The following is a 25,389-nucleotide window of genomic DNA, read 5'->3' as shown; positions in this document are numbered from 1 at the left end:
CACAATTTTAAATATTTTATACTTCTGCATACCTTGTGGTTGCCCCCAACATGCAAACACTTCTCTCTTGTTTGTGGGTGGCATTATTATAATTTATACTCAAATTATACAAAATAACACAAGGTTTACAAAAGAGATTTTCACAGTGATTTTGTAGTTTATTTTATTTTAATCATTTTTATTTGATTTTACAAATATAAATTTATAACAAAACCAAATACATACCCATATAAAGATATTTCCCTGAATCTCGACACTTCCCCCATCTCCTCCATGGGTCCTATTCACAGAGTAATTTTGTTGTTACACATTTTTTCTTTAAGCATGATTTTGGCAATTCATTTTGAGTAGCCTTGTTAAGATGAATAAATTCTCTGAGATAGTATTAGAGATGGATCATCTGCCATCCAATTAAGGTCATTGCTAGCAATCCATTGGATTATCAGATTAAGCACTTGCTGATATTCTCAAATGCAGCTAATTATTTATACAATAAATACTAATATAGATGAATTAGAGCAAGTCTCAAGATAAAAATAATTAACAAAACATTAACCCTTTTCAAAATTTGAATGTATAAGGATTGTTTCCTCTTGAATGGGCAACATCCTCTTTCTAGCTGTTTTCTCATTCCCTAGTTCATAAACTGCCTCCCAAAAATTAAAAGCCTAATGCAGTGGTCCCAAAAGGACCTGGTTCATGCTTGATAATGCTATCAGAAGGTTAGAGTACCTGTCTCAGAGGCATTCCAAATGCCTCACTGACAGTCAGCGGTATAAGTTTGGATGCATTTTCCTTCAAAAAGAGGGATGTGATGAGGAAACACCTTATTATTTGTGTTATCTATTGAAACCTTAGCTGAAGCAATGAGAGTTAATAAGGAAATAGGGGTAAAGGTGGTGCAGGGAGAGTTTAAAATTAACCTGTACAGCTTTAAAAAATGGTTTTATTTATGCATGATCCAGTAAGCTTTTCTCAGAGACTTGAAATAATTTTTTTTAAGCAAAATATTCATTTATAAAAAAATCAAGTTTATAAAATTGGGATGGATGGGATTCAATATAAATAAGACTTTAAAGAATAAGTTAAGTAAAAAATGTTTAACCCCTTAGTTTAAATACTTGGGATTTGAGTCACACACACTCATGAGCATTTATTCAGTCAATTACATTAAAAAAGGAAGGAGCTAAAGGCAAATATGATGTGTTGGAGGAGACTAAAAATGTATAGAATGTGAAACATACTGTTTTTAAAAGCATAGGATTGCAAAAACTATTGGTTTAATTTTTGAATATCCCATTCTAAGTACCAAATGTGGGCATGCCATAGATTTGTATAATGGCATTATGATACCGGCAGTTTCACTTTCAGTTCCTTTCCTAATAATGCCTAGCGTTGAGTTTGCCTTTTTCACGGCTGCTGCACACTGAGTCGACATCTTCATCACCCTATCTACTATGACCCCAAGGTCTCATTCCTAGTCATTCACCTTTAGTTGAGACCCCATGAGCATATATGTGAAATTAATATTTTTCACCCCAACACGCCTCACTTTACACTTGTCTACATTGAATTGCATTTGCCATTTTACCACCCATTCACTCAGTTTAGAGAGGTCCTTTTAGAAATTCTTGCAATCTCTTTTTGTTTTAATGTCCCTGAACAATTTAGTATCAAGTGTTTGGATAATATATCTGCTTATGCCTAGCTATGAACACTAGAACTTTGCTTATGAACGGTTGAAACATATATCCTGTATTTAGAGCTCATGCTGAACCCATACTAATTGTATCAATAAATGTTTTGGGATTTCCTGAGCCAAAATTCTGAGTCTTTTGGCCAAAGGTGGGAGCCAGGACATATGTAGTTTTGCCCTAAAATAAAGCTCATTTGGATGAAGATTATAAATGAAATTAAAGTTTTAATTCTCAATGAGGTACCAGCAAACACATTTGTAATTTTGTTTGGCTGTATAAAAGACTGGTTTCTGCCGGAAGAGAAGGAAATGACAGCCCATCTGTTAACAGCTGCACATAAGAGAATTTGCTCTAATTGGGGGGAAATCCCAAAACCTTACACTGGATGAGTAAATCATGAGGATATAGGAATTGGTAAATATAGTTAATTAATAGGATGGGGGGGTAGACAAACAAATACTCTATTTAATTAAAAATGGGAGCATGTTTGTAATGTGTACAGTATAAGAAGACACAGGAAAATTTAGGACCATTTTGTTTGGGTTTAGCTATATTGTTTTTTTGGGGGGAGAGTGCAATAAAATATATTTTTAAAAGAGAGTAGGAATGTGGTGAGCCAAGGCCTGTTTGGGGCAAAAGCCTGTCTTGCTCTTTTGTAATAATGTAGGGCACAGGAATGGCTTATGAAAGCCAGAAGCATTTTATCAAGTAGAATCGGAGAGCTGAGCTTGGACAAACAAGACCTGCAGAAGCTTTTGCTGTTATTATATAACAGAAAACAGTTTGCCAGGAGGGATACCTAATATTTCCTTAAAGACAGTAAGTTGCTCACCTGTACAATAACCCAGTAAAAGAAAATTACCAAGAAGTGTTACCTCACTATTTCACAACATTAAAATTTGAAAAGATTTCATGATGGAAAAAAGCAGGAATGCCTGTGTACTTTGCTTAGCCAATATTAGGGTTGTATATGTTAGGGAAGTATGAAAGCACGGTAACTTGCCAAGCAAGAGACAATATATCATTGTGTAAGACTTAAGTGACAGTTTAGTTGTTTATGTAATAAAAGAGCTGCTGAGGATCCATGTGTTTTATTTCCTGAGCTACACCAGTTTTGCCGGTGAAAAAAGTATTTTAAAACTCTTTAAGATAATTGTCAAGATTTAAGTACTGTATTACAGTAGCGAATCCACTCTTTATTAGCATTTAGTGGAGTTGATTTACTTGACAGAGTGGGTTGGAAGAGAATTACTGAAATGCATATAGTTCACCCATTTCCCCATAATGGTTGATGTGCTTAGGTCTCATATTATATGCAATGGGGATCATTTTGCGTGCAGGTGCTGTTCCCACAATGGACTGGCCCCAGGCCGTTTATATGATTTCTGTGATAATTTACCTGTTAGACTGAGAAACATTAGTATTATTAAAAAGTAGTATTCAGCAGCTCCTGATATCCAGACCTTTTACATTAAACATTTCCCCAATTATTTTGTATTTCACAGACCCCTCCCCTAGTTAGGCTCTTTCTTTCAAAAAGGTTTGTTAGTCTGTGCTAAAAGGAAATCTGACCTATACAATATAACATTAATTTTAAAAATCCATCTATATACTATACAGGTCACTCACAACCTGTGTGAGGCTTCCGTTCCAGGGATGACGCATATATGCAAAAATGTGTATAATCAAACAAGACCCTTCAAACTGACCCTACACAGCCATCCTTATCTTCTGGGGCTGGCATTCATAATGGGTCACACACCCCCAAGCCTTGCTTACTGGGCTCTAGGATACTTCCATGAGATATTGCGGGGCACCCAAGAGCCTCCCTAGAGTCCAGTATGCAAATCTGAGTTTCCCAGCTCAAAAAGAACTTTTCAGCTCTCCACCTTCCATGAATTTTGTGCAATTTCAACTGGCAAATCGCCAACCATGTAAAGTTGAAATTACTATTATTTCTTGAATTTATATACCACCTAGAGGTTTCAGGGCAGTCCACAGAAAAAAATATATAAAAAAAATAAAAATATAAAACCACAAAATACCGTACAAATAAGAACAACCACCCAATAACTCCCCCACCCTTGGGAAAAAAAAACATTTTAAAGGGCATAGAATGTCAATCAAATCAACCAAATGCCTAGTTAAAAAGCAACATTTTTGCCTGGCGCCTGAAGGTATATAATGAAGGTGCCAAGCGAATTTCCCTGAGGAGAGCATTCCACAGATGGGGAGCCACTGCATAGAAGGCCCGTTCTCATGTTGCCACCCTCCATTCTCGAGTTAAGTGTGTGTATGTTAAATGTGTGTAAGTAGTGTGCTGCCTCTATAATAAATATATAAAATGTTTAACATAGTATGATTGTGAAGTTTTTCATATTCACAATTAGGGTTGCCATATTTCAAACAGTGAAAATCCGGACAAAAAAGTTGTTGAATTTTGGGGGGCAAAATCGGGAGGGGGCATTTTTGAGCTATTTTTATGGGAAATTGGCAGAAATGTCATTGCCGACATTGCTGCTATACTTCCAGATTTCCCCAGGCATTTTACTGATTTCCGCCAGGACACTGTTAGAGTCAGCAGTATTCCAGATATGTATGAAAATCTGGACATGTGGCAGCCAGTTAAATCAGTTTTGTGTATGTACCATATACAATAAAAATGAAAAGTAAGGAAGATGAAATTGCAAACCCTTTAAGGCTCTGCAATTTCATCAATATGTATGTTAAATATTTTGGTGGAAGTTAATGTGCAACTTACTTGCATCACAGACCACATTTGTTCAGTGCTGGCGTATTTGCACTTCTGACAAATTAAACAGTTGTCACATCACTTCCCCATAGTGGAGCAATGCTCTCCAGACTATTCTAGCAGATAAAGTATGGTATTTTGTGATACTGCAGTGCTATTATTTTTCTTATGTGAAGTCCTAAAGAATAGAATTATTTAACATAACGGGCTCTTTAGAAGATCTCTAAATAGACCTGGAAGACTATTAAAAAGCAGCACCACAATTTCATATAAATTCCTGTAGCAGCTTTAGATTTGAAAATGGCCTATTGCACACTTCTTAAATTATATTTGTGTGTTTCTAAACTGTTTCCCACTTTTCAACTCTACCTCCAATACTGAAAACCAGTTTAGAGAAATAGTACTTGCTGATTGGAGTGGTGCAGTTTGATATAAATAACAAATAATTCATTATATAGTTTTAAGTAACTAGACTTTAATATAAAACATAATTGTTTTGGACTTTTAAAATCCTAAGCCAGGAAAATCAACTGCAGGTATTCCATCTGAATTTAGGACTAATGGAATTCTCTCTCAACACTTCTAACATAGGGTTACCAGACGTCCCCAGTTCCCGGGGACAGTCCCTGAATTTGCTCATCTGTCCCCGGACAAATTCCGTCCCCGGAATGTCCCCAGATTTGCAAATCTGTCGCCGGGAAACATGGCAGCAGCAGCCTCAGCAGCCCGGAGCCAGCTTGTTAGCGCAGTTGGCTCTGGCTGGCTTCAGGAGCTGCCCGCTGCCGTTGCACCCGCCATTTTTCGTGCGCCACGGCAGTGAGCAGCAAGCAGCTCCTGAAGCCAGCCAGAAGCAACTGCACTACCAGGCTGGCCCCTCCTGGGCAACAGACGCCCGCCTGTGACTCCCAAGCCTCCCCTGATCTGTCAAAACAAAGGGGGAAGGAGATCAGGGAAGGCTCAGGAGTCACGGGCGGGTGGCGTGCCATTGCCCAGTTTTTTATGTTTCACGGGTGCAAAAGAAGGGCTTTGCACTTTTATACAATATGCATGTGTGCTTGGGCCTAGGGTCCTTTGCCTCATCATCCCCAACTACTGACTCCCTTTTGCTACTCTGCTTCAAAAAAAAAAGAAAAAGAAGTGTCCCCGGAATCATTGGAAAAAATCTGGTAACCATATTCTAACACGCTATCTCAGAAGTAAGACTCATATATGGAAAGAGTGTGATGCTGAAAATTAATTCATTAAACAGCAGAACATTATCAGCAGCAGTAAATGTTAAAATCCCTAAAATCAATGCTAGTGGTAACATAAACTCATATATCAACATATAAAATGCCTGGGCAAAGTGAATACCTCACTTCTGCATTTGTAACCCTAATGTCTTACGCACTATGGCAACTCTGTTGACATATAATAATATGAATTTCCTGTATTTATGGCTTATAAAATGACACACACGCGCGCACACACTTATTTAAATCGCTTGAGAAGAAAGATGTTCCAGATGATTTAAGAATTTCAATTCAAGTTTGTTTTTTGTGAGTTGCAGGCTTATCTTTTGAGGAATATGTTCTATAACAAGCAGATTCAGTCTCGGTTTCACCCTCAGTAAGTTCAATTTATGTCTCCAATCAAGGTCTTAAAACTTGATGCTGCAAATGAAACTGACATGGCCTTCTCTCCATTGTGCCTTAAGACTATCAGTTGCATCTGGCCTGCCAGTGCCTGTTGTACAGATTGAGCAGGAATCATGTGTAGCATGGTGCAGGGGAGAACTGTGCTACTAGTCATCTATCAGTGCTTCTGTACAGTCAATATTATACAGGACACATCCAAGACACCTGCACAGCCAAATTCCATACATTACACTAGCCCCTGAAATAATTGCATTTTCCCAGCCACAAAATGATTACAATCCTGTCCTGTTACGCAAAGCAGTCCTTCATTACAGCAAGATGAGGGACTCAAAGAGGATGTTTACTGTCCCCAACACATGTTACACAGTTTGCACTGCCTAGAATTTATTGAGGAAGTGTGAAATAGGATGGTAGAGTATGTGTGAGCGGAACTTGAACTGCAGCTTCGGTTTCACTGAGAGTGTGTTCCATTGTGTTGCAATTTAGAACAAGTTGCTAAAGATCTTGGGAATACAAATGACTTACACAGAAGTTATCTATGTGAACTTATACCGTTCAGCATTCATACCAAGACACTCCCCCCCCCGAGTTAACAGAGCCCTGTTTCCCCACCCCAGAGGCACAGCAGGTGGCATGAGAGGGCATTGCTGGAAATGAGAGGTCCATGCATAGCTCCCATGTCCCCCAACTAGTTCTCCCTCTGCTTGCTACACAGGTTCCTCATAATCTGAAGCATGAGTAACTTGAATGGCATGTACATGGCAGGCTGGGCAAAAATATGTGAGACAAGCATGGATTTCCCACTCCATAATGATGCCCCCTCAGACTGCTTGCTCGTGTAACTGGGAGCAAGTGGGAAAGCTTTGAGATCTACTGCTGTGCACAGACGTTACACCTGAACTCATTTGGGTGGAGCCTCAAGTGATTTCATTTTGCAGAAGCCTGTATAACCTTTAAATTACAGAAATAATAAGAATAGTATTAGTTCTATTTTTGGGTACACTCTGAATAATTTACAGCAGATATGAATCAAGCAATTTCAGAGGAGAGAAAATTTGGCTTAAATGTACATTGGCAATAGCTTTAAACAGTTCCTGCACCAATTAGCAAGAAATGTTCATCACCACCTGATATTACAAAATGATGTTTCCCTCCCTGCCTGTTTTTGTGTGTGTGTGTGTGTGTGTGTTTTGTGGGTTTGGGGCCTGGAAATTGTGTGGTAACGGCAGTAGGAATCCTGAGTGTTCCATGTGAATAGTTTTGCTGTAGATATACATTTTAACCTTGAAACCGTGGGAGTCTACTAAACTCTCTGTGTAAAAGACAGTTTTCCAGATATAAATCTTAATATTGTTTATATAAGGACAGGGGTTAATGATTTGGCTCAGAAGCCAAAAATATCAGTTGAGCTAAAATATGGTTTATACACTAAATTTAGCTGTAGAATGAACTCTCCCCAAATCCACACCCCTATCGATGACTGCTTCTGTATTTAAATGCCAACTTAAGTCAAATATGACAAATAGTTTTGAACATTATTACGTTAAAAGAGAATGTTTCCAGAACCTCCCTGGAGGCTAGTAGACATGGTCTTTTTGCCAGTCAGTGAGTTCATTGCTAAATAGAAAACAGAATTTGGAATAATGACTGCTGATGTCACCAAGGGCACTGATGTTTGAGGTTCCCGAAAATGGGGAAGCATTGCTATTTCCAATTGCAGTTCATAAAAAGGATGATGTATTTGAGGGGCTTTTTTCCCCAGATGCAAGGTTGTGGGTTCCCAAGGCAGGCTGATAGCTTCCACCCCTTTCCAGCTTTCTGACAATAATGTTACAGATCTGGGGTAACAGAATTTGGGGGTGCAAGGGTGCCTATAACTGCTAGAATTAGTGAATGTTAGAAATTAATAAAAAGGTGGAATTTAGCTGATTTTTTGAGTACTGAAGGGAAGATGCCAGGCCTGTGGAAAAATACAGACTAAGTTCACTTTCTAGGGCAGGGTCTCACCTGGGATAAAAGTCATTAAGCACGGCAAAAGGTGTTGATAGCCCATCACAGGGAAATCCTTGGGCCTGTGCCAACGGAGGTGGCATGGGTTATGCTGAACAATGACATAATTACAGGGAAATAGTCATCTTTTAAAACTGGGCTTAGAATAGCGGGGAGAATAGCAGACAGGGGTTGCTTGGCAAGGGGTTTTCTGGAAAGGAGAAGCAGGAAGTTGAGAGAACTTTATACTTGGGGCTGAAGGGCACATGCCATGAGGGCTGGCTGAAGACAAGCTAGAGCAGAGGCACAGAGATGGCACTTAGAAAGCCTCTGAATGCAGTGCTGAGCTGCTGTGAAGGACAAGCCTTCTTGAGATGAGAATGTTGTCAACTCCACACACTCTCCATCTGTGCCCAGGTTGTAAAAATACGTTAATAAAGCCCATTTTAAAAGACAGGACAGCCTCCACTGTGTCTTGATTCCCAATGGAAACACGACCCTGAGTGAGCACCTGGAACCTGCCAGAATTTTGCTCTCATTTCCTCTCTCATTGAAAGAGGAATCACTTTGTCTGATCATGATCTCTGAAGAGCCTTCAGAGGAATTTTATCTCCTGAGGTGTACAGGGGTAAAGCGCTCTTAACTGCTCTTTAATCTCCAATCCTAAATACAAATAATTTGGTACATGTTAGTGAAGCATTTAAATATGTGTTTGTCACAAATTAATACCTACTAATAGAAACCTAGCTTGACTATATTAGAATCATAGTTTGCCTCTCTCTTTGTGTTATATTTGTGTTATATATATAATGTGTGATATTTTACTGTATTTTTGGTTTTTATGGAAGCCGCCCAGAGTGGCTGGGAAGGCCCAGCCAGATGGGCGGGGTATAAATAATAATATATTATTATTATTATTATTATTATTATTATTATTATTATTATTACTGAAATATTGTTTAATGAATACATTTGTAATTTCTTTCAGTGAAGACATTCTACCGTGTTGCCGCAGCAAGTCTCTAGAATTGCTGGAGAATATGGTTTTTGTTGTAGACTCAAAGTAAAATATTTTTGTTTAAATAAATCGCATGCTCCCATATCTCACTAAATCTAGTCAGCTGATACAAACTGGCAACCATTTTATAATCAAGGCCGTCTGGCTTGAGGATTTATTTTATGTGTGACAATGCAAATGAATACTAAGTGAATATTTCAATATTTGAAACTTTCATAGTAAAACAAAAAAATACTTTCCGGACAAATTCCTAAAACTCTAATTTCACATTTGAGATATGGAAACTTGTGTCCCTTATATGTAACATGAGTTACCCATTTTAACAGTTACATAAATAGGTTACAACAAATAAACTGAATTTTATTTTAAATAGCTATTAGAATTTGAATCCATTTAAAGGTGTTTGTTACCTTACTAGACTGAAAACCAGAGGTGTAAACTATTTAGAATGCAGTTTTGTTGTTTGCCCAAATGTAATGTGAGCTTGCACATTTTGTTTAGTTATTGCTGCCCTCTGCAGGTTGCTTAAAGTATAATGAAAAGGGTGTTTGATGCTTGGAAAAGCAGAGATGAACTTTAAATGCAGTTTTCTAGTGACCAAATGTTTTGTCCATGTGACCAAATTATTTGTTATAATCCATAATCAAAGGGAAAGGGATTGGGTGGTGGAGAAGGAAGGAAAATCCAACCTCAGCCACATCTTATTAGCTACAAGTTCTTATAAGAACCAGTTGGAATAGAAACAGTTCAAAGAAAGGAGGAGCCAAAAGTTGCTGATTTTTCAGCAGAGTGTACAATAGAGACCCGGCAGTCCCAACTCTGCTGCAGCCTGATAAAAAAGCTATATAATATGGTGTCTCTGTAGAGTTCAGATAGGGATTGGTCATCTTTTCAGTGGTACAGTTACTTTAGACTCTGAATTTAATGGTCTTGCGGGAGGGGCCTTCATTAGATGGTAACGTGTATTACAGTGGTGCCTCGGGTTACATACGCTTCAGGTTAGATGCGCTTCAGGTTACAGACTCCACTAACCCAGAAATAGTGCTTCAGGTTAAGAACTTTGCTTCAGGTTGAGAACAGAAATCGTGCTCCGACAGCGCGGTGGCAGCGGGAGGCCCCATTAGCTAAAGTGGTGCTTCAGGTTAAGAACAGTTTCAGGTTAAGTACAGACCTCTGGGACAAATTAAGTTCTTAACCCGAGGAACCACTGTACTTACTTCGAAATGTGGTAAGCCACCCCTAATGCTCATTTTGCTGAGTGGAGCACTGGACATCTGTTCCTAACATGGTACGTTTCAAAGGCTGCCTGAAACAGTCCTATACACCAGGCAAATTAGGCCCAGCAGGCTAAAGATTCCCCAAGGCTGGTGTCTAAGATTGTTGTCTTGGTAGCATTTTGAAAGGTACCATGTTTCTAACAACCAATCATTCACAAGGAACCTACTGTTTCTACTGGAATTGTATTAAGATTTCTTTCAATAGTAAAGATGATGTTGAGATTAGGATTAGGATTTTTTATTATTATTTGTACCCTGCCCATCTGACTGGGTTGCCCCAGCCACTCTGGGCAGCTTCCCACATATACAAAAACCTTGTAAAACATAAAACCTTAAAAGCTTCCCCATACAGGGCTGCCTTCAGATGTTTCCTAAATGTTATATAATTAGTCATTTCCTTAACATCTGATGGGAGGGCATTCCACAGGGTGGGTGCTACTACCGAGAAGGCCCTCTGCCTGGTTCCCTGGAACTTTGCTTCTCACAGTGAGGGAACCGCCAGAAGGCCCTCGGTGCTGGACCTCAGTGTCCAGGCTGAGCGATGGGGGTGGAGACACTCCTTCAGGTATACAGGGCCAAGGTTGTTTAGGGCTTTCAAATAAAAAATCCTTTTTATGCATGTCTTTTTTTAAAAAAGCATGCCTTACTTTTCTCTATAAAGTTCTCTCTCTCTCTCTCTATATATATATATATACATATCAATCACACACCAAACAGTTACAACGGTTCACATTACATTGATTTCTGTGGTAGTATTAAGCACATGCTCCAGGCTTTTCAATTTCAGCAGTTTAAGAAGGGGTTCCTCACAAGTAAATATCCATTTTCTTTTGATGCGTGAAACCTTAGCTCCAAACCTTTTCGAAATTGGGGGGGGGGAGTGCAGGTTGAAATCTGCACTTTTGTGTTTTCTGCCTACATAAGATAAATTTTAAGATTGCTTGTCAAAGAAAGTGTCAGATGTGTTTCCAAGGCAACTTACTAAAGATACTTAGAAATCTAAAGATAGATATAATAATGTCAGTAGCTAAATAATATTGTTCATCTTGGCCTTTTTCTCTTTAACAAATGTGAAATATTTAAGATAGATTCAGAAGTCTTCTAACTACAGTGGTGCCTCGCAAGACGAAATTAATTGGTTCCGCAAGTTTTTTCTTCTTGCGAGTTTTTCGTCTTGCGGAGCACGGTTTCCCATAGGAATGCATTAAAAATCAATTAATGCGTTCCTAGGGAAACCGCTTGCCAGGCTGGTGGTGCGGAGAAGGGCTTTTCTCCGCACCGCAAGCCTTCAGGACAGGTACGGGAACAGAGGGGAAGGCGCGCAGCGCTTTCCCTCTGTTCCCGGGGCTTGCGTGGGAGGAGGGTTTTTCCTCCCCACCGCCAACATTCAGAACAGCATTCGTTCCGGTGCCGCGCGGCGGGAGGAGGCGTTCCCCCCCCCCGCCGCCCGGCATCGGAGCTTCGTTCCGATGCCGCGCGGCGGGAGGAGGCGTTCCCCCTCCCCCGCCCGGCATCGGTGCTTCGTTCCGGTGCCGCGCGGCAGGAGGAGGCGTCCCCCCCCCGCCGCCGCCTGGCATCGGAGCTTCGTTCCGAAGCCGGCAGCGGGAGGAGGTCCGAGGACAGTGGGGAAGACGCGCTGCGCTTCCCCGCTGTCCCTGAGATTTCCCTATGGGCTGTCGTCTTGCGAAGCAAGCCCATAGGGAAATTCGTTTTGCGAAGCGCCTCCGAAATGGAAAACCCTTTCGTCTAGCGGGTTTTCTGTCTTGCGAGGCGTTCGTCTTGCGGGGTACCACTGTATTGCTGTTTTGGGCAGTTTATTGCAGTGTTAGTTCATGTTAGAGCAAAGTGGTAAAGGAAAACACAGTAAGATACACAGGGAAAGGAAGTTCCCTGTTGGCAGGCAGGATCGACTTCTTTCTCCTTCCCATTTTCTCAGCCATATAACTTGATTCAAAATTCTCTCCCAGGTTTTATGTTCTGGACAAACAGTTCACTTTGCTGCAAGGAATGTTTGTGGCCAAGGATTGAGATGGATTACTTTTTTAAGTAGCAAACCTGTTTAAGGCATGATCCTAAGCACATTTAAAGGTAAAGGTACACTTGACCGTTAGGTCTAGTCGCGGACAACTCTGGGGTTGTGGCACTCATCTCGCTCTATAGGCCGAGGAGCCAGTGTTTGTCCGCAGACAGCTTCCAGGTCATGTGGCCAGCATGACTAAGCCGCTTCTGGCGAACCGGAGCAGCGCACGGAAATGCCATTTACCTTCCCGCTGGAGCGGTACCTATTTATCTACTTGCACTTGGACGTGCTTTTGAACTGCTAGGTTGGCAGGAGCTGGGACCAAGCAACGGGAGCTCACCCCGTCACGGGGATTTGAACCACTGACCTTCTGATCAGCATGCCCTAGGTTCTGTGCTTTAGACCACAGCGCCACTGAACCCTGTGCAACTGATTTCTAAGAAAATGTGCTACTTCATTGAACTGTAGGATTCTCACAAAAGCTGTATGAAGTCAGTTAAGCCTTTTTATGTGGCAGTCAAGGGCTACACTGTTTACTGCGGTTTCATGCCTAGACAAATAAATGTTTGAGTGTAAAGTGTTGTTCAGATTTTACGAAAAAGCACAAGGAATTAATTTTTTTACATATGCAAACATAGATATCCTGTATATATTAAGAGGAGAATTGCATATGGTTGGTGTATTATCATTAGAAGTTTAGCAGACATCTGATGCAACAAGAACTTTTGAGCAGCGTATAAAGGTAGTGTGTGTTTAAAAACAAGTGCCTTAGAACAGCCTGTCATGCACAGGGTTTAAATACTTACGTGTGAGAAGGAAGGTTGTCAGGGGCCCATTGAGGCTGCTATTGCCTTTCTACCAAAAAGCTCATCCCTCTGCACTGTTACTATGCATGGGGGGGGGGGGTGACATTCATCTTGCAGAGGAGGGATTGGCATGGAAGTAAGTACAAAGTACCTTGCCATTTCCAACGTTAAACAAATCTTCACTTTGCCTTGTAACTTTCACTAGATTTTGCCAAAATAGATATGCTGTGGAGGATCTGTGATCAGATCTCCAAATGTTGTGTATTTTCACTTAGAGCTGCTGCTATTATCCCTGCCAACTTGGATCCTGGCCATTGTTCTGAGGGAGAAGTTAACTCTTTTCTCTCAGTACAATGTGAGTACCTCTTCTGTTGCCACTCTAGCAGCAGTTTTGAAAGGTGATTGGAGTCAGGGAAACAGCTGTGCTTAAAGCAGTGTCACAGCCCAAATAAAAATCTTAAAGTGCTTGTAGTTGCATTGAGCAAAAGGAAAATGTGCTGGAAGCTCCAATCACAGAGTAGTGTGATCCTTCCACAACTGTATCATACAATATGACATCAGGAAAGGGGGCTATATGTCTGTTTTAGTGGCATCATAAGCCTTAGAAAATCAGTCAAATCAAGCCAGCACTCCAAATTACAATAGCTCTACTATTCTGGGAAAAAGAGAGGTTTTAGGTTTATCCTCTAAACCAGGAGGGCTGTGTGTATCTAATCTGTTGCCCTCCAGATCTTGTTGAGATTCCATATTCATCATTCCTGGTTCTTCATCACGCTAGCTGGGGCTGTTGGTACCTGGAGGCTGCAGTTTAGCCACTGCTGTTGCAAACTAAAGCGGTTTATTGAGGAGAGACGTATAAGCCTGCAAATGAACAACAACTTCTCATTTCCTGTAAACTAGAAATAACCTAGCACTTCTCTCTGCTTGATGTCTGCTCTTCTTTAAAACTTTAACACCACATTTTTATTTCCTGGTAGTCAGCCTGTTGCCATAGCAACAGGTGTTGGAAATTCAGGTAATATGAGTCAGGGCTAATCCTGCTAATACGTACATCTTTCCTAGGAGCCTTGTCTTAGTTCTTCCCTGTCTTATGCTTATAGCTGCGCCCTGTATCCCTTGTGAAAATAAACCTTTTGGTGGATTCATAGGGTTCCTAAATCTAAAATAATGCAGGCCACGTTATCTTGTTGATAGGTTATGGGGGGAAATATTTAAAAACTCAAGTAAAAGCATTAACAAAATACCACAATTGAGCAAAAAAATGCAAGCAGTGGTCCACATACAACAAATATAAATAAAAGGTGAGCTCTTTCGTTAATCAAACTAGCCCCATTGAAATCAGTAGACAAGTAATTGCAGGATTGGAAATTAAAAAGAAAATAAGGTATCTTGGAATAAATTTAACAGCAAACACTATAGATTTAAGTAAAGAGAATTATGGGAAACCATGGAATGAAATAAAAAATGATTTGCAAATATGGGGGGAATTAAATCTTTCCTTACTAGGGAAAATATCGGTAATAAAGATGAGCATATTACCAAGGATGATGTTTTTATTTCAAAGTATCCCAATACTAGGAGAAGATAAATGTTTTAATAATTGGAAAAGAGATTTGGCTAAATTTGTGTGGTCAGGGAAAAAACCAAAAATAAAACACAAAATAATGATAGATAAGAAGGAGAGAGGAGGATTTGGCCTCCCTGACATGGAGTTATATCATGATGCGGTGGGTCTGACCTGGCTAAATGAATGGATCAAATTAGATGACTCGGATGTATTGGATGTAGAGGGAGTAGAGACGAGATTTGGATGGCATGCCTATCTAATAGATGAAAAAGTCAAAGTGCATAAAGGCTTCCTAGGGCATATAGTCAGAAAGTCTATATATAAAATATGGGAGAAATATAAAAGTCTCCTAGAACCGAAAACTCCTTGGTGGGCATCGCCAGCAGAAATTGTCGCAGCGAAAAAATTAAATATGAAAGAAAACTGGGCTACCTATAAAATGGTATTAAAGGAAGAAAACGGAGAATTGGAATTAAAGGATTATACAGAAATTAAAGCTCATATTAGTGATTGGTTTCAGTATATTCAAATTAAGTACAGATTAGCGAAAGACAAAAAGTTAGGATTTGAAAAAGAAATATCAAAATTCGATAAATACTTAATACAAGAAAAATAAAAATATATATCTAAATTGTATAATTTGATTTTAGAGTGGGAAACAAAGGATGAATTGGTTAAAGCATCAATGATCAAATGGGCGCAAGATATTGGGGAAAATATTATGTTTGAACAATGGGAAAAATTGTGGAAGGAAGATATGAAATTCACTATGTGTTATACATTAAAAGAAAACTATCTCAAAATGCAACACAGATGGTATTTAACACCTGAAAGAATAGCAAAAATGAATAAAAATTGTAGCGATGTCTGCTGGCGATGCAACACTGGAAAAGGTACTATGATACATATATGGTGGAACTGTTTAAACATCAAACAATTTTGGGAAACAGTATATAACGAAATGAAAAAAAATGTTCAGATATTCATTTAGGAAAACACCAGAAGGTTTTTTATTGGGAATAGTACCAGGAAGCCTAAAGGAAGAAGACAAGACCTTATATTTATACGCAACAGTAGCCGCAAGGCTATTGATTGCGAAAAATTGGAAAAGTGGTACTGTACCAACAAAGATAGAGTGGCTTGCCAAATTATTGGAGTACTACAATATATCCAAAACAATGGGAGAAATTGGAAGGATCTCAAAAGAGAAGGCAGACAGGGACTGGAAGGTGTTTAAAAGATACTTGCAAAACTATATCAAAAAATCAGAACTCCTATTAGAATAAACAAGTTTCATTTCAAATATTGGAATACTAAATAAGATGTATAACAATGTGTAATAGAAAAAGAAGTATGAAATTAGGTTAAAGGTGTGTGAAAGAAAGTAATAGAAGTGGAAAGAAATTGCAATTGAGTAGATTGGAAGTCTAACACAAAGGGTGAGGGGTGGTGGATGGTGATGGGAATTATCTGTGGGATTGAGTGTAGGTATGTTGTAGGTATGTTATATGAAATGTATGTTTGTATGTGTATTAATGTTGAATTATTTTAACAATAAAAATTTATTTTTAAAAAAAGAAATCAGTAGACAGGTCTTTCCATTTTAATGGGGTCTACTCAATTTCTTAGTTGGCCAATAAGATGGCCAGTAAATATGCATGATGAATTCTTAAAAGTTTGTATTTTAGAAAGTGAAGGTGCTGCACTGTTTCTGCAGAGATACACTAAACCATGCACATCCACAGGGTTGTTATAGTGGTTGCCTAAACTTCTTTGTTTGTTGCATTAGCTTTTTAAAGTTCTGAATATCACCTTTTACATCTTTCTTGACAGGTAATTAATCCAACATTTGGATTGTATAGGCTTTTATTGGGGGCCCCTGTACTGTAAAAAGTATTGGATAAATGGTGTTTTGGCTGCAACTTTAACCATGTTTCTTAGATTACCCACCATATGTATCATAATAATAGTGGGGATGAGGCAGCTGTTATTGGGTGTTTTAGATACATTAGATTTTCCATGGTTAACAGCTGTGTTTTCTTTCAGCTTTCTAGAAAGAATAGACAGTGTCAGTCTGATTGATTACACACCCACAGATCAGGTGAGTAAAGTGGGAAACAACTGGCTGTGAACTGTAAGCCATCTTCATTTCTTTTATTAAAAAAATGTGTCCAGTGGTGTCCATCTGCTGAGAGAATAAAACTGTCAGTGGAACAGGAATGCAGTGTCTGGTATTTCCCTTGCATGCTCTATGCCACTGAAACCTGCTCTGGGTTCCTGAGGGACCCTCCAGAATAGGCTTCAAAAAATTGCCTCCGTCCCTGTTCTACTGGTAGATTTGTTTCATGAGTGCACAGACACCACTGGATGCAACCCACAGTATTTAATTTTAAATATACTAATTTTAAACCGTTAGGTGGGGGGGAATGTCTCAGATGAAGGATGAGTTAATTCTGTCATGTTTGCTTCCTTAAAATTCAGAGATTACAATCACAGAAAGAACGCACATCATTTTTTGAAGTGTTCTAGTCCTTCATCCACGACTGGTGAATTTAGTTTTTGTGAACAACAGGGGCTTTAACCTTTTCCCTTCCATGCCATGTGGCAGACTGCTTTTGAAGCGGGGGGGGGGGGAGAGATTAAAAACAATTTATTGTATTGTGGGGTGGAGGCAGCCATTCAAAGAACAAAAGTAAAATAGTTCCACCTTGCTTGATTCTAAGCAGGTCTTCAGATCCTGGCCAGTATCAAAAAGTAAATATCACCCGACCTTGTTTGCATTTCCTGATGCCCAAGAAGCAAAACACATCAGACCTTTTCACTGCTGATTGTGAGGCACGTGCCATCATGGTGTCTGGCATAGACACAGAGGCATGCCTTTTCAGAGGGAATTTAGCCAGATATGGTAAGAACTGTGCAGTTTGAGAAGTTACCGAGAAGAGAGAGCCAGCTGACGAAACAGTTGTGTCAATTCACATTGTGCATCAGTTGCCCTGAAATGTTGATATATCAGTTAAAATTGTATAGTCCAGGGTAGACAATGTGATGCCTCCCAGATGTTGTGGGCAACAACTACCAGCAGACCCAGCAGAATGGCCAAGAGTCAGGGGGTGAGGAGGGTTGTCATTCAAAACATCTGGAAGAACCACGCTGGCTACTCCTGTACTCCTAGTATAAACAAGTGCATTTTTAAACCAAAAGACTACATACTTCTGATTCTGTTTTTCCTTTCCAGGATCTCTTGAGGTGTAGGGTTTTGACATCGGGGATTTTTGAGACAAGATTCCAAGTAGATAAAGTAAACTTTCAGTGAGTACATTAGTACTGTAGTAATCTTTAATTTTTGTCATTATGGTAAAGTAGAGGCGACCGAATTGACTTAAAAAAATTTATAGAACCATTTTTTTTCAAATAATCTTGTGGGCTGCAACAGGATTGCACAAGAGAAGAGCAAAGCTTGATATGTATACAACAGCTCCATTTGTTGCACAAGCCGTTGCTGATTATTTACTTCTTTTGGAAAATTATGGTCCTTGAACTTTCAAATTTCAGATGAAGTCTTTCCAAGGCTTTATATAATGATAATGAAAGAGCGGAAGTGTTATTTCACGAGTCCTAATTCAAATAGCACATTAAAATCCCTGGGTTTTGAATTTTTATATTTGATACCTACAAAAGCAATGATAGCTACTACAAAGAGAAGTTTAATTAACATCTAGTCTATGTTTGCTGTTAATACTTTTTTCTAGTCTGACTGCAGCAATGAAGCATTCCCAATGAACCATTTTAATACTTTTACCCATTTGAAATTTTTGGTATATTCTGGAATGTTCTTAGGCCTAAAATATATGCTGCCTCTCAAAATAATTACATTCTAAACAGTGCTTATAAAACTCTAGTAAAGCTGAATAACTTTCTCAGCCTTGTAAAAGTATTGTAGGAATGTCAAGTTAATTCCTTCTGTCCTATGAATCACTAGAGCAGGCACAGGCAAACTCTGCCCTCCAGATGTTTTTGGACTACAATTCCCATCATCCCTGACCACTGGTCCTGCTAGCTAGGGATCATGGGAGTTGTAGCCGAGTTTGCCTGTGCCTGAGTTTGAGGATCCTTCCCCTTTTTCTCAGTAGACTTGTTTGGCCCACTTTCTTGTTGCATTTTGGGTCTTGCCTTTGAGACATGTTTGTAAATTTGTACTCTCAGCCAGACTCCCCCCCCCTCACAACTGATCTGTGTTTCCCCAACTATCTGTTAGTATATAAATAAAACATTTTCGGGAAGCTGAGGGAATGTCCCTTTTTTCATGCAATAAATACTGCCATTTCATTTGGAAGTTTAACAAGATAGCATGCAAAGTGTAACTTTCCTTGTGCGTGCCAAAACGTAACACCCTCTGGCTTTTCAACAGCATGTTTGATGTAGGTGGTCAGAGAGATGAAAGAAGAAAATGGATCCAGTGTTTTAACGGTAAGCAATATATTCACATTATGTGTTCTAAGAATGTTTCCAGCCCCCTTATTTTATGTTGTAAGTGTACATAATTTAGATTGATCTGAGTTTCTAAACCTTCAGAAATCTTTACCCTTTTGTCTGTATATCCTAGATTGCATTTATATAAATACCATCATAAAACATGTTTATTTATTGTGACAGTGAACGCAACACAGTAAAAATCTTATTCTCTGGGTGTTCTGTTCTCCTCTAGATGTCACAGCTATTATCTTTGTCGTGGCCTGTAGCAGCTACAACATGGTCATAAGGGAAGATAACAACACAAACAGATTACGGGAGTCCCTGGACCTCTTCAAAAGTATCTGGAACAACAGGTAAAATTCCCATACAACAGAGCAACTATATTGGGAGGGGGAACAGTATGTAGCATTTCTAGCTTTCCTCTGCTGCCACCAGGCAAGCACTGGCACACCAGACTGGGATGGGATACGCAGAGAGTGAAGATCACTTTCTGTGCTCCCCATCCCCCACCACCACTGAGTGAGCACTGGTGCGGCAGGCGGGGGCAGGACGCATCACGAGATGCCAGGCCCCCTCAATGGGAGCAAGTCGGCCCCCCTGCTTCCAAGCTTCCTTGCCTTGCTTCTGTGTTGCCAGAAGCAACTGGCTAGCTGCTGTTGGAAATTAGGACACTGAATGATGTTTGTATGAGATTATTCTAACATGTGGGTCTTTGCAGGTGGTTACGGACAATTTCTATCATTTTGTTTTTGAATAAACAAGATATGCTGGCTGAAAAAGTCTTGGCAGGGAAGTCTAAAATTGAAGATTATTTTCCTGAATTCACACGTTACACTGTACCTGAAGATGGTGAGTTTATCTGCATTGTGGTTAAGTAGCTAGGGTAATCTTTGGTTTCCTTTAATGTCAAAAGTTATGTCACACATATATATCAAAGCAAATATATCAACGCAGAAGTTAAGATATAGTTTGTTCCAAGTAACACTAATAAACCTTTAGACAACCAATAGGCTGGTTAGTTCAGATGGAAGTGTGGCCTTGCTTGGCGGTCACCTAGGAGAGGAAAACCAGCAGGGGAGGAAAAAGTGATGAAAACTTCCAGCAATTGGGCTGAGCTGCAGACTATCCTGAGGATTGGTGGGATCTCAGTAGCACCCACTACTTCTGCCGCAGCAGGTCTGAGCAGAAGATCTGACAAGATACACCTGTCCCCTGTGCAGCTCTGACATAGTCATGACAGAAGCAATTAACAGCTGCTGCCTCAGACAACCTTTTTGATAAACCCCTTCCTCTTCCCAAACTTGGAGAGCTCAGAAAGGTAGTTCTTTCCTGACTTTGCATGCAGTTTCAGAGGGCCATAGTTCTCTAGTGCAAAAGGTTCCAGATTCAATCACTAATATCTCAAGGTAGGACTAGAAAAACTCCTCTGTCTGAAGCTTTGGATAACTGCTGCCTGTCAACGAAGACAATACTGACATGGACAAATAGTAGCTTCCCATGTCCCCACATTTCAGAATGCCTCTGCAGGTCAATGAAGGTCAGTACGATATCAGAAACAAGACCCAGCACCTCCCTCAGAGGTGGGGTGGGGCCACTGGCAGGCACAAATTTTGGCTGACTACCAAGGTCAGATTTGTAGATCCCTGCCCTTGTGGTGCCTTGCTAACAATCCTCTACTCTTCCACATTATCTTAATCACTGTTCCTTCAGAGGCCTTCTCTAGTCTCCCTTTGCCTCAGTAAGTTTTTAATCTCATTTTCTACCTAATTTTTGTTCATATTTATCTTTCTCAGTCCCTTGCCCGCTTTTCACTCTTTCATTGGCCTTCTTGCTTCTGGACTTCCTGCCCTTTGGGTTTCTTAATTTCCAGATTCTTTTCCCAAACTCCACCAGACAAAGTAACAAATACTCAAGAGAAGCTAGACTGAAAACTGCTTAGCTCCTTGAACTACTGAGCATTCCATGTGGCTACACCAGATGAGAATCATGTATGAAGGTTTCATTGCCACAACCAAAATGTAGATAGCCTGGGAGCAAATCCTCTACTTGTTTAAATGTTAATGCGGTCTGTGTATTATTCTTCCTATCTCAGACAACTGTCGCTTTGTTGAGCAATTCCTTTCTTCCAACTCCTCTCCCTATTGCGTTGTGTTAGGGCACTTCCCCACCAAACCTACCTTGATGCCAAGCCCTCCTAAAGGCTGCCTGCTTCCTCCTCCTCCTTCAGACTGTTTTGCCCTTATAGAACTCAGCAGGGAGGCAAACCGATACAAATGTCTCTACCTGCCCTTGGCTCTGGCTCTACCTATACTGTTGGCCTCCCTGCGTTATGCCCTACTGGTCCAATGAGCACCAGTCACCACTGGTTAGACGGTAATCAATAGAGCAGAGAGCATTTGCCCACATGGGAATATTTTAGCTGATGTATATTACAATGATGAAAGTATAAAGTTGTAGATAATGATGTACCTAAATGTTACTATTGCAAGGAATGTTGCTTGTTCAGGGACTTCTGGGGATTAAGTGTGTGAAATGAAGTTAATGTTCTTACGTTTGACAGTATTAGCCATAAAATTGTACTGATACATAAAAGGCAGTAAATTGTCCATGCTTATCTAATCTGCCTTAACCATGCTTTGCTTTTTTGTATCTGCATGTGATTACTACTTCTTTATTTAATGTTCCTAACAGCAACGCCAGATGCAGGAGAAGACCCCAAAGTTACAAGAGCAAAGTTTTTTATCCGGGATGAATTTTTAGTAAGTCACACTTTAAAAAACATTGACTGGCTATGTTAATTTACTGTCGATAAACTCATTTGACCAGAAAGGAGTTTTAGTATAATCTTTGAAAGTTATAGAAAATGTGTAGCAGCTTGAAATCCAGCTGTTATTTAAATATTAATCAACTATGTCCCCGTTTTATAAATCAGGAAAAAATGCCTGGTCACTTGTCTAGCTACGTAGAATTATTTTGTCTTCTATCTGGTATTCCTTTTAGAATGGCTTGCCTTTCACCTCCAGCCCATTTGTGTGAACCAGGTAACTAAGATTAATGCGTGTAACCCTCTGGTTTTAGATTGGACACACACACACACTTTGCCATCTCCAGGTCTGCCTTCCACTTCTCAAAGCAGCACTTTGTTGTGTTGATAGCTGTCCAATGGCAGGTGGTTTGTGCCTTTCAAGTCTTGAGTCTGTATTGGTTTTCTTCTCCCTGCAGAGAATAAGCACGGCGACTGGAGATGGAAAGCATTACTGCTACCCCCACTTTACATGTGCAGTTGACACAGAAAACATCCGCAGAGTGTTCAACGACTGTAGAGACATCATTCAGAGAATGCACCTTCGGCAGTATGAACTATTGTAATTGAGAACACCATGGAGCCTGTGGTTTTAAACATCATCTTTTTTTCTGACTTCTTCATGTGAAGTAAGAGGGAGAGGCTATATAGATATACGTCTGCCTCCTCAGTTTGTTTACTTTGATTAGCCTTTCAACCCAGTTCATGCTTTATGGGACGATGTGTGTGCTTTATTTTTATATGCCACTTCTGTGTCATTCCACTAAGGCCTTGGGCTACCTCTGTTTCCTTAGGTTTGGTTGCATTTTGGTTTTGTTTTTAATTGGACATAGCCTGCTAGTTGTTTTTCCCCCCCAGCAGGTTTGTTCAAGCTGGTATCTGCTAGTTGGGCGACACCATGTCATACTTGCAGTGTGCATGGGTTTCCTTTCTACCGTGACGCTGAAGAGTACTTGATAGATTGGGTGGGGGGAGAATAATGCACTTTGTTTTAGGGTTGTGATATACTGTTGAGGATATATACACGCGTGATGTAGCAGCACCACAATATTAGTCACAGTTTTTAACATAACTGAGTTGCAGGTCAGCTGACAAAGGTGACCTCCTCTTCTAAGCCATTATTGGCACAGGAAATAGACTAGATAGTGAGGCACAGGGAAGATGAGCAATTTTTCTGGAGGTTTGGAGCCAAGAGTCTCTACACACCTCAGGCATTTGAATTCAGAGCTACTTTTTCAGACTACTTGCATCTAGGCAGAAAATTCACCCTCACTTTTGTTTCTTCTGTCCACAAATGATCCAACTACTTTAGATCATTTTTGGACAACAGTCTTCTCCCTATATATATAATATATATATAATATATATATTATTTTTGTTTTACTGCTGGTTTATTATTATATTGTACAGACTGTAAAGTGTAATATTATTTTGTACAATTTTATTGAAGATAAATACTTGTAGAAGATCTTTGTGCCTTGATTATGGCTGTACCTGTAAAACGAGCTAAGATGTAAGTATGTTTTTGATTGCGCTGTACAGCTTGATGTCAACTTTACCTGCAGCAGTGACTGAAGGTAAAAAACTTCTCTGTAGAGTTTAGGGTTTTTCTGGTTTATATTAAAAAAAATGCTCTTTAGTATAAAAAAATATAAATTATGCAAATTTTAGTCATATACCTTTGAAAGTAAGTTATTACTGCCACCAGATGTTGCAGCAAATATGCCTTTCTCAGTCTTAGCTTTAAAACACTGAAATTGATTCAAGTGTCCAAATTGCAACCTGGTGTTTTCATGGAAACCAAGGATTTTGTTTTACCTTTAAAAAAAACCTATGTTCAGTAATTCTTTGGTCATTCATAGCCAATTTCACAATTGCAGATTGTGAATGTGTAGAAGCACCATTAGATAAAGGCTCTTCAATCTCTGTTGCAACAGCCGCTTTCATTGTGCAAATTGGAAGAAAGAAGAAAAGGTTTAACCCTTGTGTCTGGCCTAAGAGAATTACAAGATGACAATTTTATTTCTCTTAATAAAGAGACCTTAGAAAATGGTTTTATTTTAAATATTGTAGAATCACAATGTGTGGATATTTCTCAAACTTGAATAATTTATGCAAATGACATTCACAAAATAAGTTGTGGTACGGTATAATATAAAAGCAAGAATTGCAGTAGCAATAAGGCATGTCCTTCTCAGTACTATAACACTGCTTTTATATTTTATACATAGGTGTTATGTCGGAGTACATAGTTTCCTGTGTCCAAGGTAACCTGTACAAACGTTTAAAATTTGTAATTGCAATAACAAAATTTAGAAGTGTTAGCCTACATACCTTCATAGATTATGTATCTCTTGGATTATCTTCATCCTTTGCTTTAAATTTAAAGGCAAATTACTCTTTGAAATATTTTCAACCACCCAATGTGAATCAATTCTTAAACGAGGATAGCATGTTTGTTGTTTATGTAAGCCCAGGCGTTTTCCCCTGACAACTGGGCAGACATGTTGTCGTTGTAACTCTACAGAGGGGTCAGATTAGTAATCTTTCTAGGTACTGTATTTTCTAAGACCCTTTTCAACACTTTAGTTCCACTCTGAAACTGCTAGTTGGATATATTTTAATGATTTTTCAGTAATGCTAACCATGCATGTTTCCAAAACGTTAGAAAGACACAAGTGTTTAGGATCAAAATGCAAGATTCTGACAACACCATTTCCCAGAAAGTGCATCACTAATACCAAGCATCAGGCCTTTCAATCTTACTGCATTTGCCCATCATGGTAAACCATAGTTAATAGCTTACTTGTAACATAAAGATGGCTCCTGCCACAAAGTGAGCAGGAGAAACAAATCACAGTCCTGGCTTAGTGTAACATGTGGACTTGAGGATTGTGGTTTGTTTCACTATGAACAGACCACAGTTGGTAAGCCAAGAAATAAACCTTGACTTCCCTCTGTGGTTTGGGAGTAAAATAAACAACAATCCTCAAGTTTACCCAGGGGATTGTGGTTTGTTGCTGCCATTCATGCTAGAGGAGAAATTTCTGCATTTACTGTAAATCATTTGCTATGGTTTACTGCAATGACGCACTAGGCCTATATTTAAAAAAATGGGGGTGGGAAGAGAAAGGAGCCGCTTGCCTTCTATTCCACAGATTAGTTTCAGCCAGACATCCTAGCACGTGCCAGTGGGATACACAGATACGTCTACAGATCTAAGAGGTTTGTCCTCAATTTTCTGCCTGGTTAGCCAATCCTCTGCAAGCCTGTTAGGCAAGGATTTTGATGATTGGCACATGACTGCCATCGAAAACTACATCTAACCTAGAACAAGGAGACTTCTCTGA

At 39.6% G+C, this 25,389-nt stretch overlaps 1 protein-coding gene across 3 annotated transcripts in view; it reads left to right on the top strand.

Annotated features, from left to right (window-relative positions):
* The window catches only part of GNAL (G protein subunit alpha L), a 130,826-nt gene extending 106,722 nt beyond the window's left edge, over positions 1–24,104 (top strand). For all 3 annotated transcript variants that reach the window (XM_082234915.1, XM_082234916.1, XM_082234917.1), the window contains exons 6-12: positions 16,810–16,864; positions 17,999–18,072; positions 19,172–19,230; positions 19,469–19,589; positions 19,955–20,085; positions 21,928–21,995; positions 22,459–24,104. In XM_082234915.1, coding sequence (XP_082091041.1) covers positions 16,810–16,864; positions 17,999–18,072; positions 19,172–19,230; positions 19,469–19,589; positions 19,955–20,085; positions 21,928–21,995; positions 22,459–22,605 — 655 coding nt within the window. In that variant the 3' untranslated portion in view covers positions 22,606–24,104. The remainder of the gene's footprint in view (positions 1–16,809; positions 16,865–17,998; positions 18,073–19,171; positions 19,231–19,468; positions 19,590–19,954; positions 20,086–21,927; positions 21,996–22,458) is intronic.
* Positions 24,105–25,389: the final 1,285 nt, after the last annotated feature.

Source organism: Podarcis vaucheri (assembly GCF_965113315.1).
Source record: "Podarcis vaucheri genome assembly, chromosome: 8".
Taxonomy (NCBI): Eukaryota; Metazoa; Chordata; class Lepidosauria; order Squamata; family Lacertidae; genus Podarcis; species Podarcis vaucheri.
The sequence above is the reverse complement of the archived record's forward strand: the minus strand, read 5'-3'. Positions and strand labels throughout refer to the sequence as shown.